At 45.7% G+C, this 24,968-nt stretch overlaps 1 protein-coding gene across 6 annotated transcripts in view; it reads left to right on the plus strand.

The window, feature by feature from the left end:
• OPCML (opioid binding protein/cell adhesion molecule like) overlaps nt 1-24,968 on the plus strand; it is a 1,067,476-nt gene that overhangs the window by 1,028,781 nt on the left and 13,727 nt on the right. For 4 of the 6 annotated variants that reach the window (XM_078058750.1, XM_078058752.1, XM_036091833.2 and 1 more), the window contains 3 exons: nt 16,176-16,313; nt 16,726-16,846; nt 17,343-17,494. In XM_078058750.1, the coding sequence (XP_077914876.1) occupies nt 16,176-16,313; nt 16,726-16,846; nt 17,343-17,494 (411 nt within the window). The remainder of the gene's footprint in view (nt 1-16,175; nt 16,314-16,725; nt 16,847-17,342; nt 17,495-24,968) is intronic. The other 2 variants (XM_078058751.1, XM_036091834.2) reach the window with 1 other exon arrangement.

Below are 24,968 nucleotides of genomic sequence, written 5' to 3' on the forward strand. Positions count from 1 at the left end.
CTCATCCTACCCCCCACCCCCCCAAAAAAAATCCCACCTATGCTGCTTATCATGTGCTTTGTACATAGTGGGCGTTTTCTTGCTAATCATATGAAAGTGGGAAAGTATGATGAGAAAGCAAAACATGAAAATAGCTATTGGCTCCTGACAGCAATTTCCCTGAGGTCATTTTACAGGGTAGAATTTCCCCCTGGAGCCAGAATCCTCTAACCAAGAGCCATCAGTAATTGTCCTGAGAAAAGCAGTCAGAGTGAAAAAATAACGGTACAGTTCGCTTTCCAGAATTGTCCTAACTCCTCCCCTTGCTCATGCTGTTTTCCTGACTTACGTGCTGATCCAGCTCTGCCTGCTGAAATAACATGTCAGAGCCTGCTTCAAGTACTACCTGCCCTGCCCGTTCATCTCGTGGCACCACACTCCCACAACTAAAGAGTACCAGATATTTCCTCTAAATCCTGATAAAAGTTTCAGAGAGCATGCATCTATTGTGTTATTTCTTGCTAGGTTTATGTATAGGTATGAGTCAATCTGTCTTATCCTCAGCATTGGCCAATTAGGTGATGGAAAACAAGAACTGGGTTTCATTAGTGCATTCATTCATTCATTTTTAATATTTGTCAGCCCCTGTTTGTGAGGTCCTACCATGGGTCAGGAATGGCATGAGGTCCTGGGGAAGCCACTGTGCATGGCATGGATGGTCCTTGCATTGACTGAGATTCCTTCTAGAGGGAGATTTGGACAACTAACCAGATATTTACACTCCATTGCAGGGTTCCCAACCTCAGCACTATTGCTCCTTGGGAACAGAAAATTCTTTGTTGTGGGAGACTGTCCTGTGCCTTGTGGGGTCTTAAGCATCCACCCTGACTTCTACTCTCTAGATATCAGTAATATCCCTTTCCTGACCCCCAGTTTGCCAACCAAAAGGGTCTCCAGACATTGCAAAGTGCTCCCTGTGGTGGAAAGTCACCAGCCTGAGCATTACTGCACTACAGGGATAAATGTAATTATAAGTACAGGTTCTATGGGAGCCTAGAGAAGGGACGTCTAAGACTTTAAGGGTCAAAGAGTCAAGGCCCTAGCAGGAAACAAATGGCACACTGGATTGTGAAGAATTGTAGGCAGATTTAATACGAGAATTATTTACAAGGTATGGAAAGGGTATATAAAGGGAACCCCTATCCAAAGCTAATAACAGCAGGATTTTTCTTGCCCCAGGCCAGAGGGGGTAAGCTGGGCAATTGCTGGGTTAAAGGGGGGAGTTATGTGGAGAGGGCTGACTCAAGAGAAGCCATGTTCTTTGGTGAAGTGACTCAGTCATGGGAGGTGACCCTCCTGGAAAATTCACATTTGAGCTCACTTTCCTTCTTTCTGATCACCTGCTGGGCTTCCTAGTGGTCATGCCAAACACAAACCAATGGCAAGGGAACCAGTTGGTGTAGCCCATATTAATCAGGCACTCAGAGAAGAAAGCAGGGCATAGAAGGCTGACAAGTGTTTCTAGAAGGTTGAAAAGGAAATATTTAGTGCAGCAGGTTTCCCTGAAAGAGTCAAATCTAAGTTGAGACTCAAAGGATGAGTCAGAGTTATTTGAGGACAAGGTAAGGGAAATAGCACATGTGATTTATATTCCACAAAATTCCATTATAAGAATCATTGTTACATTTATTGTTAATCTCTTGAGCCCCCATCAGCCTGGCATGTGAGAAATTCAGTCTAAGTGACGTTTGGGGGGGACTGTCTTTCCTCTCTAGAGCATCCCGAATGCTGAGGAAAGGGTCTCTAGTTTTCAGACCTCAGTGGTAGGAGTCCTTCAGTCCTAGGTTGTAGGGACAATTCATTCCTTGAATAAAGGAACAAAGAAAGGGAGAGAGGGAGGGAGGGCAGGAGGGGGGACAAGTAGATTTCAGCTTCTGGATCCATCCTCATCATCACCCAGTTTGAGGTGCTGTCACCTACTGGGCATTTGCATGGGAAATGAACAGGTGATCTGCTTTGGTGGAGACACCTCTATAAACCCCACCACCTGGCTATCTATCCCCTGCCCCCCAGCTGGCTGCCCTTCTCCCTCCTCCCTGAGCCAACACTCTTTGTTTTCCTGTTTATTTAAAACAAAAGCCTGGATGGTAATCATCTTCTGGGTGCCTAGCAACTGCTTTAGACCCCATGACACAGAAGTCATTAACAATCCTGATGTCAGAAGCTCAGGATGGAGAACGAAGTCTTTTGTATGTGTTTTTTCATCCTCCACAAAGGTACATGAGGTTCTAATGAGGCAGGCAGTTTATACTTTGCACCAGCATTGAAGCACCTAAGTAGTTAGGGGAGTAGGTGGGGAGCCTACCAAAGTCAGCAGTCAGCCATGTGACCCAAACCCAGAGCTTCCTCGTGGTCAGGCCCCGTGCGTACTGTAGTCCTTACAGCTCTCCTGCACAAGAACTAAACAGCCAATAAATTGTGCATGACTTACTTATTTTTACCTGCTCATGTGTTGACTCTTTGGAACGAAAACACTGGAGCCAAATGTTTTCTTCAACACAGCAGGAGCCCTGGCTGCTTCGGTGGCTGACCGCAGGTCTCCTTCTCAAGTGCTCTGTGCCTCCTTCACAGGAATTAACCTGGCTGCCTCCTCCTGTCTTCTCTGTATCCTGCTTCCCCACCATCTCATCGGTGTCCTTGCTAATTCGACAAAGTTAATACCTGATTAATAACTCCTATGATAGAAGAGTTCCTGGATGAGCTGTAGCCCCCATTTACAATCTGCTGGTGATTGAAAAATTATGTTCAGTTCAGTAATAATTGATGGAAATGGTCTCTTCTCTTCTGTAGCTGATTGGCTTTGTAATTGTGATTTAATAATGTAAATACCACTTGTTTTCTTCTTAAGATGAATTGCCTTCTGATTTGCTAGACTCAAGGCTCCTTGGGCTTTCTTATATCTTTGTCTCTTCTCCTGAGGTTATAGGTGAGATTTATTCATTATTTTGCTCTATTTTTCTTTACATTTTGAATCAATAGTTGGAAGGAAGACATTTTTTCAACCAGCTATTGGTGATCAAATGTTAGACCTAACACTTACAGAAATAATTTAGAAACAGGAGGCCTGGGTGGGTAAGTAAGTGATGTACTCAAATGTACACAGAGAGCTAGAGATTGCTCACGAACTAGTATAGTGCTATTTCCTAAATGATGAAGAAAGCTCAAAATGAATGGATGTGATTTTGTGATTTATAATAAGAAATACATATTTGGTCTTTGTCCAGTTCCTGGCACAGAGCTTCAAAAACCCTTGGAATTTCCTGTGATGACAGGAAATGTACCTTCTGTTATGTTAACGATGAGACTTTTGGAAAGCACCTAAGGATGGAGGATGGTTGCCAGGGTAGCCAATCCTGTGATTAGAGGGTTGGAATGTTCATTCTCCCCTACCCCACCACCACCACCACCTCGGGGAGGGGACAGGGCCTGGAGATTGAGTTCAATCACCAACGGCCAGTGATTTGCTCACTCATGTAATCAAGTCTCCAGAAAACCCAAAAGGGCAGAGTTCAGAGAGCTTCTGGTTGTTGAACATCCAGATTCAGGGAGAAGGGTGAGCTCCGAGGGCATGGAAGCTTCGTGCCCCTTTCCCCATTCCCTGCCCTATGCATCTTTCCATCTGGCTGTTTGTGAGTTACATCCTTTTATAATGAACCGATAATCTAGTAAGTAAAATATTTCCCTGAATTTTGTGAGCCACTCCAGCAAATCAGTCAAACCCAAGCAGGGGTCACAGGAACCTCTGATCTACAGCCAGTGTGAGGAAGCACAAAGAACAACCTGGATTTTCAGTTGGCATCAGAAGTGGGGGATCGGGGCATCTTGTGGGACTGAGCCTTTCCCTGGTGGGATCTGATACTATCTCCAGGTAGTAGTGTCAGAACTGAAGGACACCCAGCTGGTGTTAATTGCTCGGTGTGGGGGATGAAACCCATGCATCAGAACTGGTGTCAGAATTGCAATGGCTCTGTATTTTACTTTCTTTATTGAATGTTTCTCTACTGTTATGCATACATACCATATGTGTATCTGTGTGTTCATATGTGAATTATATGCAGCATAAAATAAATACCACACTGTTACTTATATTAATTTCATGACTTACCATCAGGGTACAATGTTTTATAATTGAAAAAAAAAAACAAAACCCTCTAGTGTTGCGTGTAAGTGGAGCAAGCTCAGGGCCAGTCTGAAGGTGTCTGACACTGTGCATCCTGACCCGTTCCCTTCAGAAGCTTCCTGTGCGGGTCGTCCTGGAAATCCACAGGCACCATCTGCCTAGCGACCAGGCTCCAGGCACCTGCCTGACATGGCATGTAATACAGCAGCCCCTTCCAACCTCCCTATTTTTGTCCAGGATCCTTCAACCCAAGCCTGCCTTGCTGGAACTCAGTCACCCTTACAATCCTCTTTGCTCTTCTCCCCCAGACTGACATTGTTTGCCAAGGAGACAGAGGCTCCATGCTTCCTAAAGTAACAAAAACAAAAGTGACAAACTCGTCTGACCCAATAGGAAACAAATCTAGGAATTTTCAGGACTTTTCTCCCTCTCCAGGTCAGATGTGTTAATTTTGACAGAGGCCTGTTGGGTTATTTATGACCACTATGCATAAGGAAACCCAGCAAAGGCAGACAGGAAGGGAAGCACAGCAGGGGTCTGGTGAGGGGTCTTTCAGAGGCTGACAAGCCCTTGCTTGAGCCTTCACATCCCTTCCAATGAGCTGAGCTGCGGCATTTTCCAGAACCAGAGTCAGCCCCAGGTTTTGAGGGTAGAAACAAGATTCACACCTCCAAACTTCCCTACCCAGGGGCTTTGGGACTTGATCAAATGCTGATTGCCGTCCAGAGACTCATGGTAAGACCACAGCGTCCCTATGTACTGGGCCAGAATTAAGTCGAGAGAAGAACAGTGGCTAAGAAGCTAAGAAATAAACTGGCCCAATGCCCTCATTTTGCAGATAAGGAAACTGAGGCTGCCCCAAGTAAAGTGGATTGTCCAGAATTCCTGGCTAATTAGTAGCAGAGTGAAGACTCCTAGGCTTCCATTAGGCCTATGTTCATCAGGGTTCTCTAGAGAAACAGAACCAAGAGAATATATAGAGAGACAGATAAGACAAGACTTACTATAGGAACCAGCTTGAGTGGTTATGGAGGCGAGAAGTCCCCTGATATGCCATCTGCAAGCTGCAGAATCAGGAAACCTGGTGATGTAATTCAGTCAGAATCTAAAGTCTGAGAACCAGGTGAGCAGATGGTGCTTAGAAATCACCTTAGAAATCAGCCAGTCCTGAGGCCAAAGGCTTTAGAAATGGGGAAGGTGGGGGCACCCACTTGTATAAGTGCCAGGAGCTAAAGGCCCAAGAACCTGGAGCTCTGACGTCCAAGGGTAGGAGAAGACAGACATCCTAGCCCAAGAAAAGCGAGAGAGAATTTGCCCTTCCTCCATCTTTTTGTTCCCTTCAGGTCCTCAATGGACTGGATAATGCCTACCCACCTTAGTGTGGGCAATCTGTTCTACTCAATCTGCCAAATCAAATGCTCATCTATCCTAGAAGCACTTCACAGGCACACCCCAGAATCATATTTACCAGCTATCTGGTCATCCTTTTGCTCAGTCAAGTTGACACATAAAACTAACCATCGCATGGCCCCTCAGATCATGTTGGTTCTGTTCTGGTGCAGCCATAGATCAATTCTGATAGTGGGCGTGCAGGGGAAATTTAGGTTGCAGTTCTGAGTGTTGGGCCTTTACTACTGCCAGGGCCCCCCTTTCCTTGTCTCTCTTCTGTCTTCTGGCTGGGAAGGATTAGCGAGGTGAGCCACATAACTAAGAAGGGATATTTTTAGCCAAGGCAGGGGAGGACAGAAAGCAGAGAGAAGCATCATTTTCGTGCATTTGGAGTTACCCTCAGACCCATGAAGATGGGTCTCAAATCAGATAAGTGGATGATTAGTTATACCTATAAGATATTACTCCAACCTACCGATCGAGAGGAGGGAAACAAGAACAGCTACTTGTCAAAATCTGCATGAATAGGATTCTTAGAAGGGAACGGAAAGAATTAATTTCCCCCATTAATACAAGACATTACCCTCAGACACACACAGTCCTTCATAATTGTCAAAACCTCTTTCCTCCCCATCACCGAGCAGCGACAGCACAATGACAGATGAGAGGCACCTTGAAATTACTGTGGTGTCTTTATTCTCATGCCTGTATTGTCAAGACCCCAGAAAAAGCTAGGGTGGCCTAGGTCAATTCTGCAGTGTGCATGCCTGACTGCAGGAAACGTCTTATGTTTCCATATAGGTCAGTGACCCTGAGCTTCTCGGTTGGAACTCTGCCCATCAGCACCACAGTCGTCAGATTTCCAGAACTTAAGGAATTCTGTGGGATTTCTGGTCACAGACTGTATTGCTAAGTTATAAAAAACTAGAAATGACCTCAGAAATCATCCAGTACGTGTTTTTATTTGATAGGAAAAAAATAGTGAAGGCTTGGGGTGCTAAAAACATTTACTCGAAGTCACATAGCACATTAGTGGCAAAGCGGGGGTTAGAACCAGGTCTTCTGATCTCTAATTCAGTACTTTTTCTCCACTTACTCCTGCTCTTGACAGTCATAGAAGACGGTGTGTATCGTGACTTCTATGGGGACGAGGCTAAGAAGGGAGGCCAGGAAGGTAGTTGTCTTTCGTGAGAGGTCAGCTTAATAAGAGTCCAAGTCGGATGATAAGAAGCAGACAGACTTGCCTAAAACAGCACAAGGTGCAGATACAGAGGGTCCTTGGCAAGAAAGTTTCCAAAGCGAACCAACATCACATCAAGGGCTCTTGGCCCCAAGGGTGGAGACATTGCCCATTGAGTGCGCAGCTCCTAATTCTTCCTTTCAACGGCCGCTACAGCTGAGTGCGTGAGCATAGCTATCTGCCCGTGATGCTTCAGAGCTCAGGCCCTCCAGCTCGGTGAAGTGTGCAGAATGTCTCAGGTGTGGCCTGCATGCCAAGTACGCTGCTTGGCTTAGTGGGTATTTTGCCTGGAAGCGAATACAAGGATTTCAAAAATGTTAATGAACGTTGATAGTTAGCGTCATTTTCATGCGGTTGTGCTATTGGGAGCTAATCTGGGTAGAGGCTAAAAGGTAGAGAATAAGAGAAGAGGAAGGAAGAGAGGAAGCAGGAAGAGTCACGCTGCACCAAGGCTTCATCTGCAGACGCTGGGCTGTATTCTTCCTCAGAAGAGCATCTCCCCAGTAGCCTGAAGGGGCCCTGCGGCTGCTTCCATGAGTGCCCTGGACCATCATAACCATTTCAGAAGGTGCAAATCTGGTCTGGTATCCGAACTGCCGGGGCTTCGAGCCAGCATCTGCGGAACCCCAGCTGGGTTTCTCTCCTGCAGGGTGCAGTGCTGACGCCCTCACTCCAATTGGCAGTGGCTCCAAGCAGCTGCTCTAGCCTGCAACCCCCCAGAAAACTAGTTAGCTCATGAGCCTCAAGCTCCAAGGAAGGGAGCACACAGAGTCATGCTGGACGCTCATCTAGCAGAGTCCTACATCTGAGAATCCACAATCTCCTTGGGGACCAAACCACTGTCTCTCATTGAATTTAAAAGTGTGGGTGTTGGGACAGCCCCACAGGCAGAGAAGGTGCAAGCAGCAGCCTGGACAGATCCTGATGGCCGGCCTTTCCACGGGCTGGAAGTACAGCGGCCGCTCAGATTATCACCCAGAGCAGCACAATGTTGAGAGCGGAAGTGACCATTAATTAATAATGAGGCTTGGAAAATAGGTGTCCACTGAGAGTGTACCAGACAGACTTAACTATATGGTCACCCTACTTGTAAAAATAACAAAGGCTTCCTTGGTGTTGCTATAGAAAACATTAATCCCCAGGGAAAACAAGCCAAGTGCAGTTGGTATTGGAAGGAAAGTTTTAATTCCTCCCAAAGCACATAAAGGGTAAAGCATTTGGTCTGATGTTGCTCTGTTATTAGAAATAATTTGAAGAGTTTGGACACCACTTGCTCCCCAACAGATTCTGACAGATAGACTCGCTGTGAGTTCAAGAAGCCAAGTTTTCAAGCACCCTCTGGTGTTGGGTACTCACTGGCCACATGGTGGCATGGGGCATGGCCGTGCCTCCAAAACACTATTTTCTTTGAGATACTGGGCCTAGGTGACTGGTCATTCCTGTTTAAGCTAATGCAGGACAGGTCAAGTCAAACTTTCTGAAGACATATACAAGACATGCATACACAAAAGAAGCAGTGTCTGGTTCAGTGCCTTGATTCATTTTTTAAAAACTATTATTTTTTAAAGTAGTCGTTTATTTCGACTAAAGCATAGAATTCCTTCACTTTTTAGTTGTTAGTAATGAAATAACCTTTTTGGTTCAGAGTGCAAATAGTATTAATGAAGGAAGAAATCCTGTAATAAATAAAAACTTTTCAAATGTCCTTAACATTTTGTCAATAACTCAGCTGTTTCAGCTATGCTTTCTGTAAGTCATGATGCTGTTTTCCTCAACCTTTATGTCTTTTTGGTCGGAGCTATTTATTTCTGTTCATGTGTGGATACTTTGTAGAATATAAATGTTAGCTACTTTTTTTAACCATGTCAGCTACTCTGTTCTCCAAATGGATTTAAGCTTCTGCCCTCCTCCATTTGTCTGCATATATGTGAAATTCTGGCTTTCTGCATTCTGTATCCTCATGTTGTCCGTCTTCATGTGTGTGCGCGCGCACGCATTCAACTACTCTCTTCTTTATCCAGCATGCACTCGCAACTCCCACTGAAAGGCTGCGTGCCTCATGCTTGCCAGTACCCTGGCTCTTTCTGTATCACTCACTCAGGACTACTCCCTCTGGGTCAACAGTATCATCTAGATTATAAAACTCTCATGTCCTGATTTTTCTTATAGCCCGTCTCAGAACCCATCTCAGAAAAGAACACAAGGAAGACCAAACTAACTACATGTCTTCACTGTGCTTTGGAGAGAGCGACTCTTGCCCTGATGCTCTGTGTCTGTCCATCTGGGCATCCCTATCCACTGTGGGTTGATGAAGGGCAGTCAACGCTGTCAGGCCCAGGCCTGGCTGCCATTACCTTGCAAGGCTCCCTTTCCCAGACTCACCTGCTGACATCCCAACTGTATGTCTCTCATAGAGGCCAGTGGACAGTCAACAGAAGGCCTGAGTACACTCTGAGATGTGCAGAACTTTATGGACTGCTAGGTCCTGAATGCCTTCTCGGCAGGGGATGCCTGGGAGTCTATAAATGGAACTGGATGGCACTTGGCAAGTGAAGGCCACAGAAGTCCTCCATGTACTAACTGGGGGTGTCATCCCTGTTTATATATTTGTGTGCCCTGGGCAGTGTTTGGAAGATGCCAGTGATGGACTAGTTCAATCAGTCTGTAAGCATGAGCGCAAGAGTCTGTTTTTAAGGTGCTCCTTGAATGATACCTTGTGTCACCTGGGACAAGACCTCTCAGCCCTCCCTCCTAGACCTCATTGCATAGAGGTTTCTTAACATTGCATTCTCCTGTCCCCACCTACCAGGCAAAACCCTTCAAATCCCCTGCCTTTGGCTTTCCTCCTCCGATAAAGAGAGCCCATGTACCAGAATTGATCTTTTGGTTAGTCCTGCTGGAAAGTCACTTGAGCCCTTCTCTTCTTGTGTCATCCCAGCTGTCCCATCAGTAGGAAGGGAAAAATGAAGGGGGGGAAATCGGAGGGGGAGACGAACCATGAGAGACTATGGACTCTGAGAAACAAACTGAGGGTTCTAGAGGGGAGGGGGTGGGGGGATGGGTTAGCCTGGTGATGGGTATTAAAGAGGGCATGTACTGCATGGAGCACTGGGTGTTATAGGCAAACAATGAATCACGGAACACTATATCAAAAACTAATGATGTAATGATGTGATTAACATAAAATTATAAAATAAAATTAAAAAGAAAAGAAAATGACAGACTTAGGAAATTCACCACTGCCAGGCAATTCCTTTGAGCCTCCAGTTCCCAGGAGCATTATTAATGTACTCTTTCCCCCCCTAGAAACTCACCTGACTTTCACAGTCACATATTGATCTTGTCATTAGACAATTTACTGTCAGCCTCAGGGAAGGCAGCCAGCAAGGCAGCCCCGGACAGGGGCAAGCCACCCCTCCCTTGGGCAAGGTCCTAGCGGCAACAGCCTGAGAAAGGTTGTCTGAGCTCATGACAAAGAGCTTCTGTCACTGCCAGCAAGTGAGACGATGACCCAGAGGCTCAGTCTCCAAACCAAAATGACTTTAGCACAATTCAATTGCTTGTATTAATTAAGGGAAAATGAAACAGTGGGTTTATCACACTTTTCATTAACTCCAATGCAGCGAAGGGATGTATCTGGGAGTTGGGAGCAAGCAAGGATGGAATGTACTGCTGTCCACACTCCCTGGTTTAATTAAGGATGGGGAGCCCAGAGTTGCTTTTTGCTAGCAGTATTCTAAGGAGAGTCATGGGATCAGGGAGGATAGAGAGGGTGGAGAGCGGCCTGGCAGAGAGAGAGAAGATTAAGCAGTGAGGGAGAATTTAGAGGGGATTCAGTTTCCAAACCCTTGGCCATCGGGCATAGAGTGAACAGATGCTGTATGTTCATCCTACATGAGATGCATACAGAGTTCAAGGAAGTGGAAGTTGTAATCCCTTCTCGGTACACTTGCAACTGAGACAATGTGATGGCTACCATATAGGGGTGCCCACGTACTCTCCACTCCCAATGGCTTTCTTCCTTTCTTGCCCACTGGAGTTCTTCTTCTCCTGGTCATGTCTTCACAAAGCCATTTGCTCTGTGTGGATGCCTCCTTAAATTCTTACCCCTCCTCCCTGCTCTCATCCTCTTCTTGTTCATTTCCTCCAAGCCCCCCCCTGCCACCAGGCATGTGCCACTGTGAGCCACCTCCTGATGGGCCTCATGGCAAAAGGTGTGACAGCTGTTGACATTCAACCTCACAAAACAGTTTCCCTGGATAGAGCAGCAAATTTCCGTGGCAAATGAGGAGGGACAGTGAGGTTGGGGCACCCAGAAGGGGACTTTTAATCATTTGAAAGGGGGAAGCCAGGGAGGGGTTGCCTCAATATGAGGATGATTGTTTTGGATGATGTGAACAGTTTAGCAAAGGAATAGGCCTCCCTCTGAAATCAACCCCAGGGATATTCACACAGAGTGGGGGAAGATATTCCATCAGGAACAATAATCCAAAAAAAAAAAAGGAAGACTAAAATCTTTGAGCCCTCATGGTGCTTAAAACTGTACAATTCTAAGGAATTGTATGAAGAAAAGAAAAATTGGGCATAGGAGTGGTGGCTGAGAGATAGCTGGCATGGAAGGACAGGATGTGAAGGGGGAAAGAAAGAAGTGAACAAGATCAGGGAGCGTCCTGATTTTACTCCAGATTTCCTACTTGATCTCTTCATCCCTGAATGCTTAGGTTGCTTCCAGCTCTAATAAATCTTTCTGAACCACCATCCTTTACTAGCAGGATGTAAAAACAATTAGGAGCTGAAAACTGAGCCTAGGGATAGGAAAATATAAACTGCTCCAGTTCTGGGCTCATGATATTGTAGACTACCCAAGGTCAAGGACCTTGTCTTCTACCTCGTCTCCACCCTACACCCAGTGTCTAACCCAGCGCTTCTCTCACAGTACATGTGCATAGAATGACTGCAGGTGATGTCAGGGAAAGCAGATCACACCAGGGGTCCTTCCCTGAAGCAGTTTCTCAGTCTGCTCCTCTGTTTCTAAGATGGCAGACCCTGCTCACGGCCACTGCTTGTTCTTTGCGGTCTATGACTGGGTCACTATCTGCCTCCCTGCAGAAGAAGCCCCCCTGTGCCCACATAACCATGGGGCCTGCTCATGTGTCTTGCAACTGAGGAGTCCTGGCCCACGGACCTCCCACATACCCTGATAAATGGCCCCATTTGTATTCTTGCAGCTCTTAATCTCACTAATACAGTGAATTAAACTTACCTTCTCCAAAGTACTCATCTGTGGGAAGAAATAACCCCTTTTTTAAAATATATTTTTGCCAATGATTCAGAATTCACTTCCTTTTGCTTCCAGTAATGGTATATGGGGATGTCTGAATGCATAGGGCAGGTTGATAATGCCTTTGGGTTATTGGCTTATTAAAGGACATCTCATCACAAAGCAAAATTGTGCAGTTGATTTGGGACTCCCGTTTTCATACATTTTGTCAGAGAAAATACTGTAGTCCTTTAGCCTGTATTTTTCCTTTAATCCCTTTTGAATGTGTCTTCAGAATCTTTCCAGTGGCACCCAGGCCATCTTTTCGGCACCCCCTCTGTCTTTCATTCCTTCTTCATACCTCCTTCTCCTTCCTCTCCTGTTCCTCCCTCATGTGTTTCTCCCTGCCCCTCTTCTCTCTTCTTCTCCCTCTCAGCAGTTTGTCTTCCTGGCAGCCAGCAAAGAGGATTAAAACATTTGTTCCCTTCTGCCCCTTTCGATGCAGCATGGAATCAGAATTTGACATTGCGACTGGACCCGGAGATGCCAGGGAAAGCATTTGACCCTGCAGTTTCCTAGATCTCTAGGCATTTAGCAACCTCGATTTGTTCACCCAGTATTCAAAGCAGTAACAAAAATGACATCTCAATCACCTTCAGTGGGCTTAAGATGGGGAGCAGTTTCAAAGTCCTCTTCCCATTTCTTAGCAAATACAACTGAGAGAATGCATGCTTTGTAGTAAGACCATAAACACTCTGAAAATTTAGCTTCAGGGGTCCAGATCCTTGGCCTCAGTGCACCTGACTGAGCGCTCTTCTCCAAAGAGGGTGTCTTTTGAGATGCAGACTCCCCCAAGGATCTCTGCATGAGAGGAGCTCAGTAAGCTTTGTTGACCAAGTGGCCACTTCACAGACCCAGATAATTGCACATGGGTGACAAGAGTGAGCTAAGAAGAGCACGGGTGGTGCCTTGTAACTTCGCTGCTCAGTGCGTGGGTCCCAGAGCAGCAGCATGGAGATCCTTGGGCACTGGTTAGAAATGCAGAACCCCAGGCCCCACTCTAGACCTACTGAATCAGAATCTATGGATTTTTTAGATCCCAGAGGAATTTATATGCAAATGAAAATCTGAGAATCACTTACTTTATAGTACAAACTTGACAAAATTCATTCTCTCACTTAATGAGGTAGTATTATTGTAACGATCCCAATTTCACACCAAACACTCTCTTCCTTCCTCCCTTTTTTGCTGTCATATAAGTGTCCCATAAAAACAACATCACAAATAGTGAAAATACATTCCCACATTCCAGCGAGTGGCTGTGTCGTCCAGTAATTCCTACACGAAGGACCCAAGATCTGCCCTACTCATACAGATGCAGAGAATTACTCAGGGTCCCAGCACATTGGCCTCCATCTTCTTTGAGGTGACCCCATCCGTTTGCACAGGCCAACATTTCTAAGTTGACTGGCTTCTATAAATCTGCTTTGTCAGGGGCTTTAAGACATGTGTCCAGTGTGTACCATGTAGCATGATATGGATCTATCTCATTCTCTGCAAGGAAAGGGGCTCAGTGACCCTGCCTGAGGCTCCTGCCAGACCTACTGCAGGTGGCTCTTTTGTTTGGTCAGATGCATTCAGGTTTAATTACTTGTGGCAAATGCACTGTAGCACATTTTGAAAAAATCATGGCATCTTAGTAGTAGGGAGGCAGCCTTTTGATCGCACCATACTTATTCATTACAGAAAAGGTATAGTGAATTTGGGAAGTTGTTTTGTGTGATTGATTTCATTGTTGTTTAAGCCTTAAAAATACTTAGATTGGTCAACCAACATCATTTCAATAAGTGAGGCAATTTTTATCTTTATAGACTTCCTGAAATAAGTGATCTTAAAATCTTCTTCAACTATGAGATTCTGTTAAGTCTGAGAGAAAAAAGGAAAAAGGGATGAGAAGATGTTTCTATCCCTCTAATAAATCTTGAGGAATTAGGATATGAACTAGCCTGAATGATTAAATGTCTGCTGCGGTGGAGGGCTTGTGACCAGCACCACTACCCTGAGATCCTGGTGAATAGGGCCCTACCCCAGCCCCAGGGGGTGCCATGCTCTGGAGTGTCTTCCTTGACATTTTCTAAGTCCTCCTCTGGTGCCTGGGACCAGCCTAGGCCAGCAATACCATTAAGGAGAGATACTCAGATTCTAGACTGGGAGTGTGTGTCCTGTCCTGGGCCCCATTATTCCCCTTCAGGGTGGGGTGCGTTTCCAACCTCTACTCTCAGCCATTCTTCACATGGGTTCAACCAGATTTCCCAAGATCCCCAAACTCACACCTGTGGGCTTGTTCTGCGACCCGGTCCACAGGTCCAGGTTCTAGGAGGGTGGTAAAGGATTGCTTCTCCTGACGGTGCAAGATTTCTTTCATGTAACTGCATGAGATTGGGTTACCAGCATGGTGCTGATGTTGGATGACTCTGCTTGATTATATAGAGAGGGACCTCTTGAAAAATATTTTGCCAGGGGACCCACACCTGCTTGGGATGTACTGGTGTAACTGATGGCAGAGCCTGGGTGGTTGGGACTTGGGGTGGGGGGTGGAGGCAGGGAAAGCAACAGGAGCTGAAAAGCAATTGGTCTGAGGAAATGGACAGGGTTGGTGGAAACTCCCCAAGGGTTAGACTTGGAGCAAAGTCAGGATGCTAAAACACCCGCCTCCCTACCCCTGCCCATCACCCTACCCCTCACCTTCCTGCTACTCCACATCCATGGTTGACCTAGACTTAGTTGACTGAACACCCACTGGATAAGAATAAGTTTATATGGGGGTGTGAGGAAAGTTATAATGAGTTTTTATCTTCCTGAAAACTAGTTTCACTCTAATGCCTGGAGCACAAAAAAGAATCAGGCAGCAGGCCTACAAGAAAGGCAAATGACTGTATTTCGTCCCTGGCATTTGTGTTGGCTGGGTTTTCACAGGAGCCTGGTGCTGACAGAACTGAAAACATTTGGGGTTCAAGACAGAGGGTCCGTTCTCTTTGCACTGAACCACAGGGGGGGGGGGATGAGGGATGAGAGAGAGGAGCCAGATTGTTGTAAGACACATAATGGTGATTGCAAACAATGTACATTTTGTGACCGTACAATATTTTGGATCATGAGTTCCAAGCTTCAGAAGTGCCTAGGAATAAAGTCTCCAAAATGTCCCACAAAGTTGGGTATTAAATTCACAAGGCTGTTCTAGTAACCATGGATCCATCATTTGGGGCTACCACATTTATCTTACGTTGGCAATCATTTATTGAGCACCAAATGCATAGTGGTTACAAAATGCTTCCACATTCATTCTTTCTCCAGTTCATCTACTCCAGGACGGTTTGAAACAAAATCAACTGCTTTGCATCTATCTGTATTAAACTATTAAATGGTCACTTATTTATTCTATGAGTAGTTAGTAGTTTGTGTTCCATATCCAAAGGAATTTTTTTTTTTTTTGAGAGAGAGAGAGAGGTGGGGGACAGAGGGAGAGGGAGAGAGAATCTCAAGCAGGCTCCACACCCAGCATGGAGTCCAACTAGGGGCTCGATCTCATGACCATGAGATCATGACCTGAGCCAAAATCAAGAGCCAGATGCTTAACAGACTTGAGCCACCCAGGCACCCCACAAAGGGATTTCTACATAATGAAAAATTAAGATGCCCATGCTAACATAGTCTAAAGGTATTCCCACATTTTTTTATTTTATATATATATATATATATAATATCATTACAATTCTCTTTAAAACATCGAAGTTTAGTAATGTGCTGGGATTTTTCACACGTATTCTCTTAGTTAATCCTCATCATAATCATATTTGAAAAATAATGAAAATCTTTTCTTTTCAAATGGTCTGAAAGTTAAAGTGAGTTGGACAAAAACACAATGACCCAAGACTCAAGCAGAGAATTTCTTTCTCCAAATGCCATACTATTTGGTCAACATGATATCTTATAATCTTTGGCTCAATGTTCAAACCTCATTTTTACAGCTTTTTGTATTCCTTCCCCTCCAAGCTCATGATGTGAATATAGTTCTGTCCCTGGTTTCACGGTTTCTTGATTGTTTCTTTCTCTTTCTTTCCTCCCAGAAGGCCAGGGCTTTGTGAGTGAGGATGAATACCTGGAAATCTCTGACATCAAACGTGACCAGTCTGGGGAATATGAATGCAGCGCCTTGAATGATGTGGCTGCACCTGATGTGCGGAAAGTAAAAATCACTGTAAACTGTGAGTTGACCCATTGTCAGGAAGTTTCAGAGGAAAAGAGAATATAGGGACTGAGGGAACAAGCTGGTCATGGCAATGCCATTTTCTGACCGTCCCAAATTGTTTCCAACAGGAAAATACTGTGTCACATTGCTTTGCACCATGACTGTCTCCACTGCCATTTTGCCCCTGGAATCTACCTGTGCCTGTCAGAGTTTTAGCTAATGGGGAGAATTGTTAACTTTGAATTGGTTTGAAGGCTTAAGAAGATGCTGGGGTAAATGCAATATCCTTGAGCAAGAAATTCTTTTCCTAAAATAAATGGTTATTTAACTGGGAAGGTGGGGTGGCACAAGAAATCCATTTGCACAGCAGGTGACTAAATGTGCCTTTCATTTGTTTCGTGAAATCACTCTGCATTTTCCTTCTGCAGACCCTCCCTATATCTCAAAAGCCAAGAACACTGGTGTGTCTGTTGGTCAGAAGGGTATCTTGAGCTGTGAAGCTTCTGCGGTGCCTATGGCTGAATTCCAGTGGTTCAAGGAAGATACCAGGTACCTTAAAAATGGAAATAGGGCATATCTGAAGCAGAGCTGTTGGATCATTCCCCACATGGAAAGGGAATGATAAAGTAAAGGGGAAAGATGTGGCAAAACCAAAATGCATTTGTCTCCTTTATAATAGAGTCTCTTTTTAGAACCAGAAACAAACAAACAAACAAACAAAAAAATCAAGGAAGCTGGCAAGTGGGGAAAATGAATTGACTTGGTTTCAGAATCTGAGATTAGTTGTAGACATGGCAGCCCTCAATGCCTAGAAGCCAGTGAATCTCACCTTTGGAGCATGAATATCCTTTCCTTTTTCCTCCTCTGGAGGCTGTGGTACTCATGTTTTGGGTTAAAGAGACTGGGTCAGTTCGAGGAAAGGTGTCTGTGAGCAGGGCCTCCTTGTAGGATTCATCTCTGGTATCTTTCAGTTCCCCCCAGCATCTCTGTCTGCTATTTCACTCTATTTGTAGAACCAGACCAGCAATACCTTCTCTTATTGCAGGCTAGCCACTGGCCTGGGCGGCGTGAGGATTGAGAACAAAGGCCACATATCCACTCTGACTTTCTTCAATGTTTCAGAAAAGGATTATGGGAACTATACTTGTGTGGCCACAAATAAGCTTGGGAACACCAACGCCAGCATCACACTGTATGGTGAGTGCAGGAAGCCTGGATGCAGTGGGCTCGTCCATGAGGGAGAACTTCGGGGCTGTAGAGGGAGGAAGGCTCAATCTGCTTGGCCTGTGTTCATCCATACTGCTCAACCCACCACCCTTAGATACGAAGTGCTTCTCCCTGTCATTCTCCTAAGCATGTGATACAGTGATGTTTGCAAGGTAATTGATATCTCCTGGTCCACTGAAAGGCAAGGTTTGCACCTTATAAAAGGAGTAAACCCAATTCTGAAACAAGCTGAATGGTGGTTGCCATAAAAAACATAGAACCATGGAATAGTTCAGTTGTAGTATCTAATGGTCTGCGGGGGTAAGTTAGATACAATTTTAAGATACCTTCTATAGGAAGAGTCTATAATTCTGGGGGTTATATTCATAGATTTGAACCAAGTCAACTGCTGCCATCATGATTCTCATGTTGACTGCCATGTCACATTCTCACTCATTGGGGTGGATGGAGCAGTAGTCTGAGTCCTCATCAAGACGACTATTCTGTCCACAGCTGGAGCATCAAACTCTTCTCTGAAGGCCTTTTCCTCCCATATGGATGGAGAGGTCTCCAGAGGCCTGACTGGCTCCACTGGAAGCCCTTATCTTTCCCTCACTCAGCCTTCCCACATTGCTGTGTCCATCTCCTTGTGCCACATTTCACATCATGGGCCAGGGTCAGCTTGTTGTGATATTTTGTGTGTGTATGTACTTGTTTATTTGCTGAGATTTCGTTAGAGGTGAGTGGGATGGAAAGGTATTCATTTTCCCATGTGTATCTCAGACCCTGAACAAGCTTTCAGCATTGACATTAACTAAACTTTGTCCACCAACCATCTGAAATGTGTGATCTATGTCTTTTGTTTTCTCTCTGCATTGTGTGTGCATTGTGCTGTGTGTGTCTTAGAAATAAGCCCCTCATCAGCAGTGGCAGGTGGGTACAGCATGTTCCTTCCTTCCTCTGCCTGCCTGAATGCCTATGCTTTTTAATTTAAGCCCACTTCAAAGATTGCCTGCTCCACCTCCCTGACTTATTTATCTTTAGTAGATAGATCTCAGGGGGTTTGGTTTGCACAGGTTAGGTAACAAGCATGTAGAATATGATGGCTTTCACATACACACATCATTATATATTTTGGGGGGAAGGGGTTTTCCCCCCAAAGCAATATACTTCGACTCGGTGGCCTGTAAAATAGAGGAGTGTTTTGCTATTTCTGCACATAGCAGCACCAGGAGGAACCCAGCCCAGAGATGAAATCGATTATCAAATGATTGTCTCCATGGGGAAGTCACCCTAGTATGAATGTTTTATTCTCTTAGCTCAGGGCAAAAAGCGATAATGACTTAATTCTATAAACACCATTTCAAAATAGAAGTACTTGGGGTCATTATTCATCATAATAGTAATAATATCTACCATTTACCAAATATTTACTGGTTTCTAGGCATTTTGTTAGTACTGTGCAAAACAGGTTATTAACTCCATTTTAAAGACAAGTACAAAGAAGACCAGCAAGGTTAAGTAACACTGAAGCACACATACCAGTGAGTAGGTGCTGGATGAAACCCAGACCTGGCCCTCCATCAGATCCTGGGCAAACAGAGAGTGATGCACACATGTGCACACACACACTTGCGCACAGTTAGATGAAGCAGCAGCAGGTGCCTCACTGTGCTTCCAGAAGCAGTGGCCTCACAGCCCTAGTTCCCTATGCTCAATCTCAGTCACATACAAAGTGATAACATTTGGAATTTTCCAGACTTGGAATCAGCTCTGTAACTGTCACTTTTCATAGCTCTGGATCTAGGAGAATCACGGGCCACTAGTGCTACCCAAGCCTTGAGGTCTATGACTGTCCATCTCTTGGTTTTGATAAAACTGAGGGGAAAGAGTGGGGTGGGTGTCATGCTCTGACCCTCACCCTGCCATCGCCCTCTGAGTGGGGTCACCAGGGGTATTGAATATGGCGAAGAGAGTGAACCTAGGACTGATGACCAGATAATCTAGGTTCTTGTGCTTCCCTACCTCTGATGAGAGAGATGTGCCATAGCGGGTAACAACAGCAAATGTATGCACACCTGTACTAGCCTGTTAGGGCTGCCCTAACAAACTGTCGTCGGCTGGGGGGCTTAAACAATGGAAATGTATTTCCTCACAATTCTGGAGGCCAGGAGTCCAGGATCAAGCCAGGAAGATCTATCATCTGTTTTTGATGAGTGCTCTCTTCCTGGCATGTAGACAACTGCTTTGTCCTCACGTGGCCTTTCTTTTGAGTGTGTGTAGTGTGTGGAGTGACACAGACAGAAAGGGCAGAGGTGGGAGGAGAAAGACAGGGCTCTCTGGCGTGGCTCCGTATTAGGACCCAAATACTATGGAATCAGGACCCTACCATTATAACCTCATGTCACCTTAATTACTCCCTGATGGGCCCCATCTCCAAATACACATTGGGGGTTACGTCTTCAACATATGAATGTGGGGAGATACAGTCCTGTCCACAGGGAAGACATAGCTTCATATCCCAATGCAGCCAGCCACATGCCAGCCACTTCATCTTGCTGAGCCTTACTTTCATCATGGGTGCTATTGGGATATCAATACCTTCTTTAGAAGGCTAGTGAGAGGACTGTGTAGGTCTCACAGAGAGAGAGCCCAGCAGGTGCTATGTTTAGATGCGTGACTTCAACAACATGCCAAGTCTACAGGCCTCAGTTTACCCAGCTAAAATGGGGATGATATTTCTTGGCCTGCTGCCTCTCATTGTGAATTGTCCATAAGACAATATTTACTACGGAGGCATGACAAACTGAAACGTGTATAAATGCAAGGTATTGCAGTTACTTCCGCTGCTTGCCAACACCTGTGACGCAGCCCCTCTTACTACTGCTTCCCTTGGTACGGCTGCCGAGATTGTTGCTCAACTGGACTGCGCGTTCCTTTCTTCCAGAGTCTCTTATGCCCTTTACTGCAGCATCTCCAATCCCTGTAATCCACCCAGCCTGCTTCACCTGGTGAGTACCCACTCACCTCCCATCATCCCTTCCTGAGAGAAGCCTTCCTTGACCTCTGTGAGTGGGCCTGTCCTCCATTGCACACTCTCATATAACGCTTCGGAAGGCCACTCGCACCACAGCGCACTTGCTAGCATTCATTCAGCGAGTACGCGCCGGTACTTGCCACGAGTAGGGCACTGTTCTCAGTGACAAGGACACAGGAGTGTGCAGCAGCTATAGTCCTTGTCCCTATAGCCTTCCCTTGCTAGTTGCAATTTCACTTCTGTCTCATTTATTTAGTTTGCTTGATTAGTCTTTCCTCCCTTTTAGCCTGTATGCTCCATAAACAAAGGGACCATGTCTGGTTTCATTCTTAGAACCTAGCACAGAGATCCACACACAGTGGTGGGTCAGAAAAATCTTGTTGAACGAGTGAACGTGCATATACAGAGATTGGAGAGTTGTGTTGGTGATGCCAGCCGCAAGAATCCAACTGTCAAGGATAAAATATGGCAGCAGGGAGTAGGGTCTCTAGACTCAGAGCCTCTTTGAAGCCAGGTTGTGCTGCTCGCTGGCTGAATGGCTCTCGGAAAGTCAATCTCAGTGTGCCTTATTTTTTTCATCAGTGCAGGTATTTTAGAAAAGATGTCCTGTAATTGTCTGACACTATGCCTGAGTGGAAATAGCTTAACAAAGGATCAGAATGACATTGTCCAGTAGACCAGCCCTTTCTGTTGGCCATGAGTGTTCCTTCCAGTCCTCAATATTCCCATAATTATGGCTAACTAGTGTTACCAGGCACTTACTATGTGCAGAGCCACTAGACTAAGTGTTCTACATGTTTTATCTCATTTAATGATTCTAGGAAATAAGTAGTATATTTATCCCGATTTTACAGAGGATGAAATTGAGACATTAGGCAGGTTACTCAACTCATAGTGGCTTATAAATGCTTGAGCTGAGATTTAAACCTATGTACTCTGGTTCCAGTGTCTGAGCTCTTTCTCCTATTTCGATCCAACTCACCATACTTGGCAACCCATCATGGACATTGGTGGATGCCCTTCCAGATGGAAACCCATATCAACAATTAGCCTGCTTGGACCCATTTCCCATACCAGCATCTCCCCTCTTCCATCTAAATCTGAACCCATTCTGCAGTAAACATAGGGGTGCATATATTTTTTTTTGAATTAGTGTTTTCACTTTTGTTGGGCAAAAACCCAGTAGTGGAATTAATGGATCATATGGTAATTCTATTTTTAATTTCTTGAGGAACCTCCATACTGTTTTCCACAGTGGCTGCACCAATTTGCATTCCCACCAACAGTGCATGAGGATTCCTTCAAATAATTTAAAAAGCAAAAAATAAATCTGAACCCATTCTTTTAAAGGACGTTTTTTACATTTACAACCCATACACACATACTTCCCAAATATACACCTCCCCTCCACCCCACATTCCCAGGCATACATTGGTGTTTGCCCTCAAAGAGTATACGATTGTTTTTGGAGACCGTTCTGACTCTGCACTGTGACCCCATCACAACACATACTCATAATAGGGCTCTCGCACAAACACATCTTTCTATTTCCTACCTACATGCAAAGAACAAGGGGAAGTGGGATGAAAGCAGTTTCAAAAGAACACATAAGACAAAGCCCGTGAGACAGTGGGTTGGTGAGCGAGCTGAAGCAGGAAGTGATGGGGCAGGTGGTGAGAGTGAACACAGGTGGGTGGGCGACACACAGAGACAAATCAGTGGTTGGCACTGACATGAGGTGTTTCTTCCCTGCACGCCAGTTGCAGCCCCTTCAAAAGCCACACTGACAGGATAGGTCAGGCAGGCAGAGTGCAACTCAAAGTGGCATTTTAGACTGCCTGTATGTTCCTTAGTGCGGGGCAACTGCAGGTCCTGGAAAGACAGCACAACATTGAGAGACCAGGAGCAAGGAAAATGGTGTTCTGGTCCTGACCCCGGTTCAAACAAACTGATGCTCTCTGTTCTGTTTCCTGGTTGTCTGTTGAATGTAAGGACAGAACAAGATGGACTCTCAGCTGACTTCCAGCTAGGTGTTCTAAATTTAAGCAACAGTGGAGAAACAGTATTAAAGGCAGGTCTCCAAAACCCATCATCCATAAACTTGGAAATGGTGGCAACTAAAATGCTTTTTCTATGGAAAAGCAAACTGCTCTAAGTATAAGTAAGTTTTACTGAGTGGAAGCAGACTTTTGCAGGCCCACCTGGAGTGCTAGCACCTTGAAGTCTTGCCAAGCCTGTGTGCAGCAGAGGGAAGGCCAGGCTCAGCCTGCTGGCCCCAGCTCTGCCCCCTCCCCCCGCTCCCCCCAGGAAGCCACTCACTTCTCTCAGCTTGTCAACCCACTTTGCCTCCCCTGGGTCCTGAGCAAGAGGCCCCATCCCCCTGTCCTTAGCGTGCAGAGAGCGAAGATTCTGAACTTGATTACATCCGGCACTGCAGAGAGTGCGATGTGCTTAATGAGCCATATAAACGCCTGGATTACTGGAACTGGCAGGGGAGAGGGACAGAGAGCGCAAACAATGCCAGAAAGGAGGGGGTTGCTGCAGAGAGAAAAACAGATTTCTCACAATTTATCTGAGAAATCGTAGCAACACAAATTAGTTACATTAAGAGTTAAGTATCAGGAATAGGGACAATTGATAGGAATCTTGTCATTGCAAATGAAAACGGCAAAATATTCCAGTTAAGGCAACATCTGGGCTCTGGATTTTTTCCTCAGGCAATGCCTCAGCCCCCCTCAGAGCAGCCAGGACTCAAGCCTACCTCAGCGGGCCCTGCAAGCCATAAGGACAGAATCTATATTTTCTTTTGCTAATGGCCATTCCTCTAGAATAAATATACATATCAGGCTGCTCTTCAAACTGGATTTTCTTCAACTACAGGCAGCACCAACCAACCCCTCTCAGGCTCCACCCTTTGCTGACCGCGTCCCCAGCACCATGCACACCACTGGTACTTGTAGGCAGAGCCTCAGAGCCGGGCCTTTGTCCCCCACCCCACCCCAACACACTTCTGTCTCCGTTAGCCTTCCCTACTCTCTTATTAAGAGCACACCTTTCCCCCAGGTGCCCCCAGGGGAGACCTGATGAGTCTGGAGATTGTCTTTAGTGTGCCTTTTGTGTACCATACTGCATCTTCTCTTGCCTTCTCCTCCAGACCTCTGACAGCTGGAGTCTTTGTTCTCATCCCCTCCTCCTCTAGCACCATCATGCCTCAGTCTGCCACGCTCTGCTCCCTCCTAAAACCCAGCAGAATCTCAGTTCCAGACCTCCCTTTGGCCCCCAGCACCCCCTCCTGGCTTCTGTGACATACCCAGGTGGTGACTTTCCTACCGTTCTGGGTTAGTCTGCTGCTGGCCCCTCCACCCCCTGCCCCATCAGTCTGCCCAGGGAGTGTATCACAGTGAGAGGAGAAGGGGTCTTCTGTGTCTTCAGGCATCTTACAGAACAACATTTTAGTCTGCATTGCACTTGCTTTGGGGGCTTTAAAAATGCAGATTCATGGGTCTTGCCCCAGACCCATTTAAGCACAGTCTCCAGGGAAGGTCCCGAGAATGTGCTTTTAAAGCAAGCTCTCCAAGGGACTCTTTTGCACACTGAAGACTGATGGTCTCTGAGCAGTTGTCTGATAACTACAAAAGTTCCATCTCTAGCATTCTCCTGAATTCTGAGCTACGAACCCTCTCCCTACCTGAATGTTCCATGGGAATCTCAAACTCAACCTTTCTCTCTCAGGTATGCCTCTCACTCAAACGTATACCTTATCTTCTCCCCAACATACTCTCACTAGAATCTGTCCGGTCGTTCTGACCTCTTCCTTTCCCTTCCCCTTCTACCTGGGGGCCTGTGAGTCCCTGCAAGCAGACCTGGCTTGCTGGCTCGCCATTCCATCCTCACTTACACTGGACATGTGCCTTCCCTGAGCAGTTATGCTATTCTCTTATTGATTCCTGCATGTTTGGTGATCCCTTTCTAATCTCTTTGCCACTGTGGGGCCATGTGACCTTTCCAAAACTCAGAATGAAACTGCTCATACCCTGCTGAAAGCTGCCTACCAGGAAAGCATGGCCTTGAGGGTTCTTCTTGCTCTGAGATCCACACCCCCTTATACTTCAGGTTCTCCCACTGCCTTCTATACACCCACCGTGCTAGACCCAGAACACTGATCCCATGACACATGTCAGCCTCTGACCATGCTGCTTCAGCTCTTTTCATCCCTCCATCCATTCAGATTGAGTTACAAAGTTCCCAACCCTGCACAAACAAGTCAATAGACAGCTACAGTAGAATAATAGAATATAATAAGTGAAAAAGCCACTAGCTATTAAGTGTCAGCCAGACATGGTTTAAACAGCTAAGAACACTATGAGGTCAGTACTGTTATTATTCCCACTTCCAAGAAGAAGAGCCTGGAGCCCAGAGAATTCAGGT

This window comes from Halichoerus grypus, chromosome 11 (assembly GCF_964656455.1).
Source record: "Halichoerus grypus chromosome 11, mHalGry1.hap1.1, whole genome shotgun sequence".
In the NCBI taxonomy this organism is placed as follows: Eukaryota; Metazoa; Chordata; class Mammalia; order Carnivora; family Phocidae; genus Halichoerus; species Halichoerus grypus.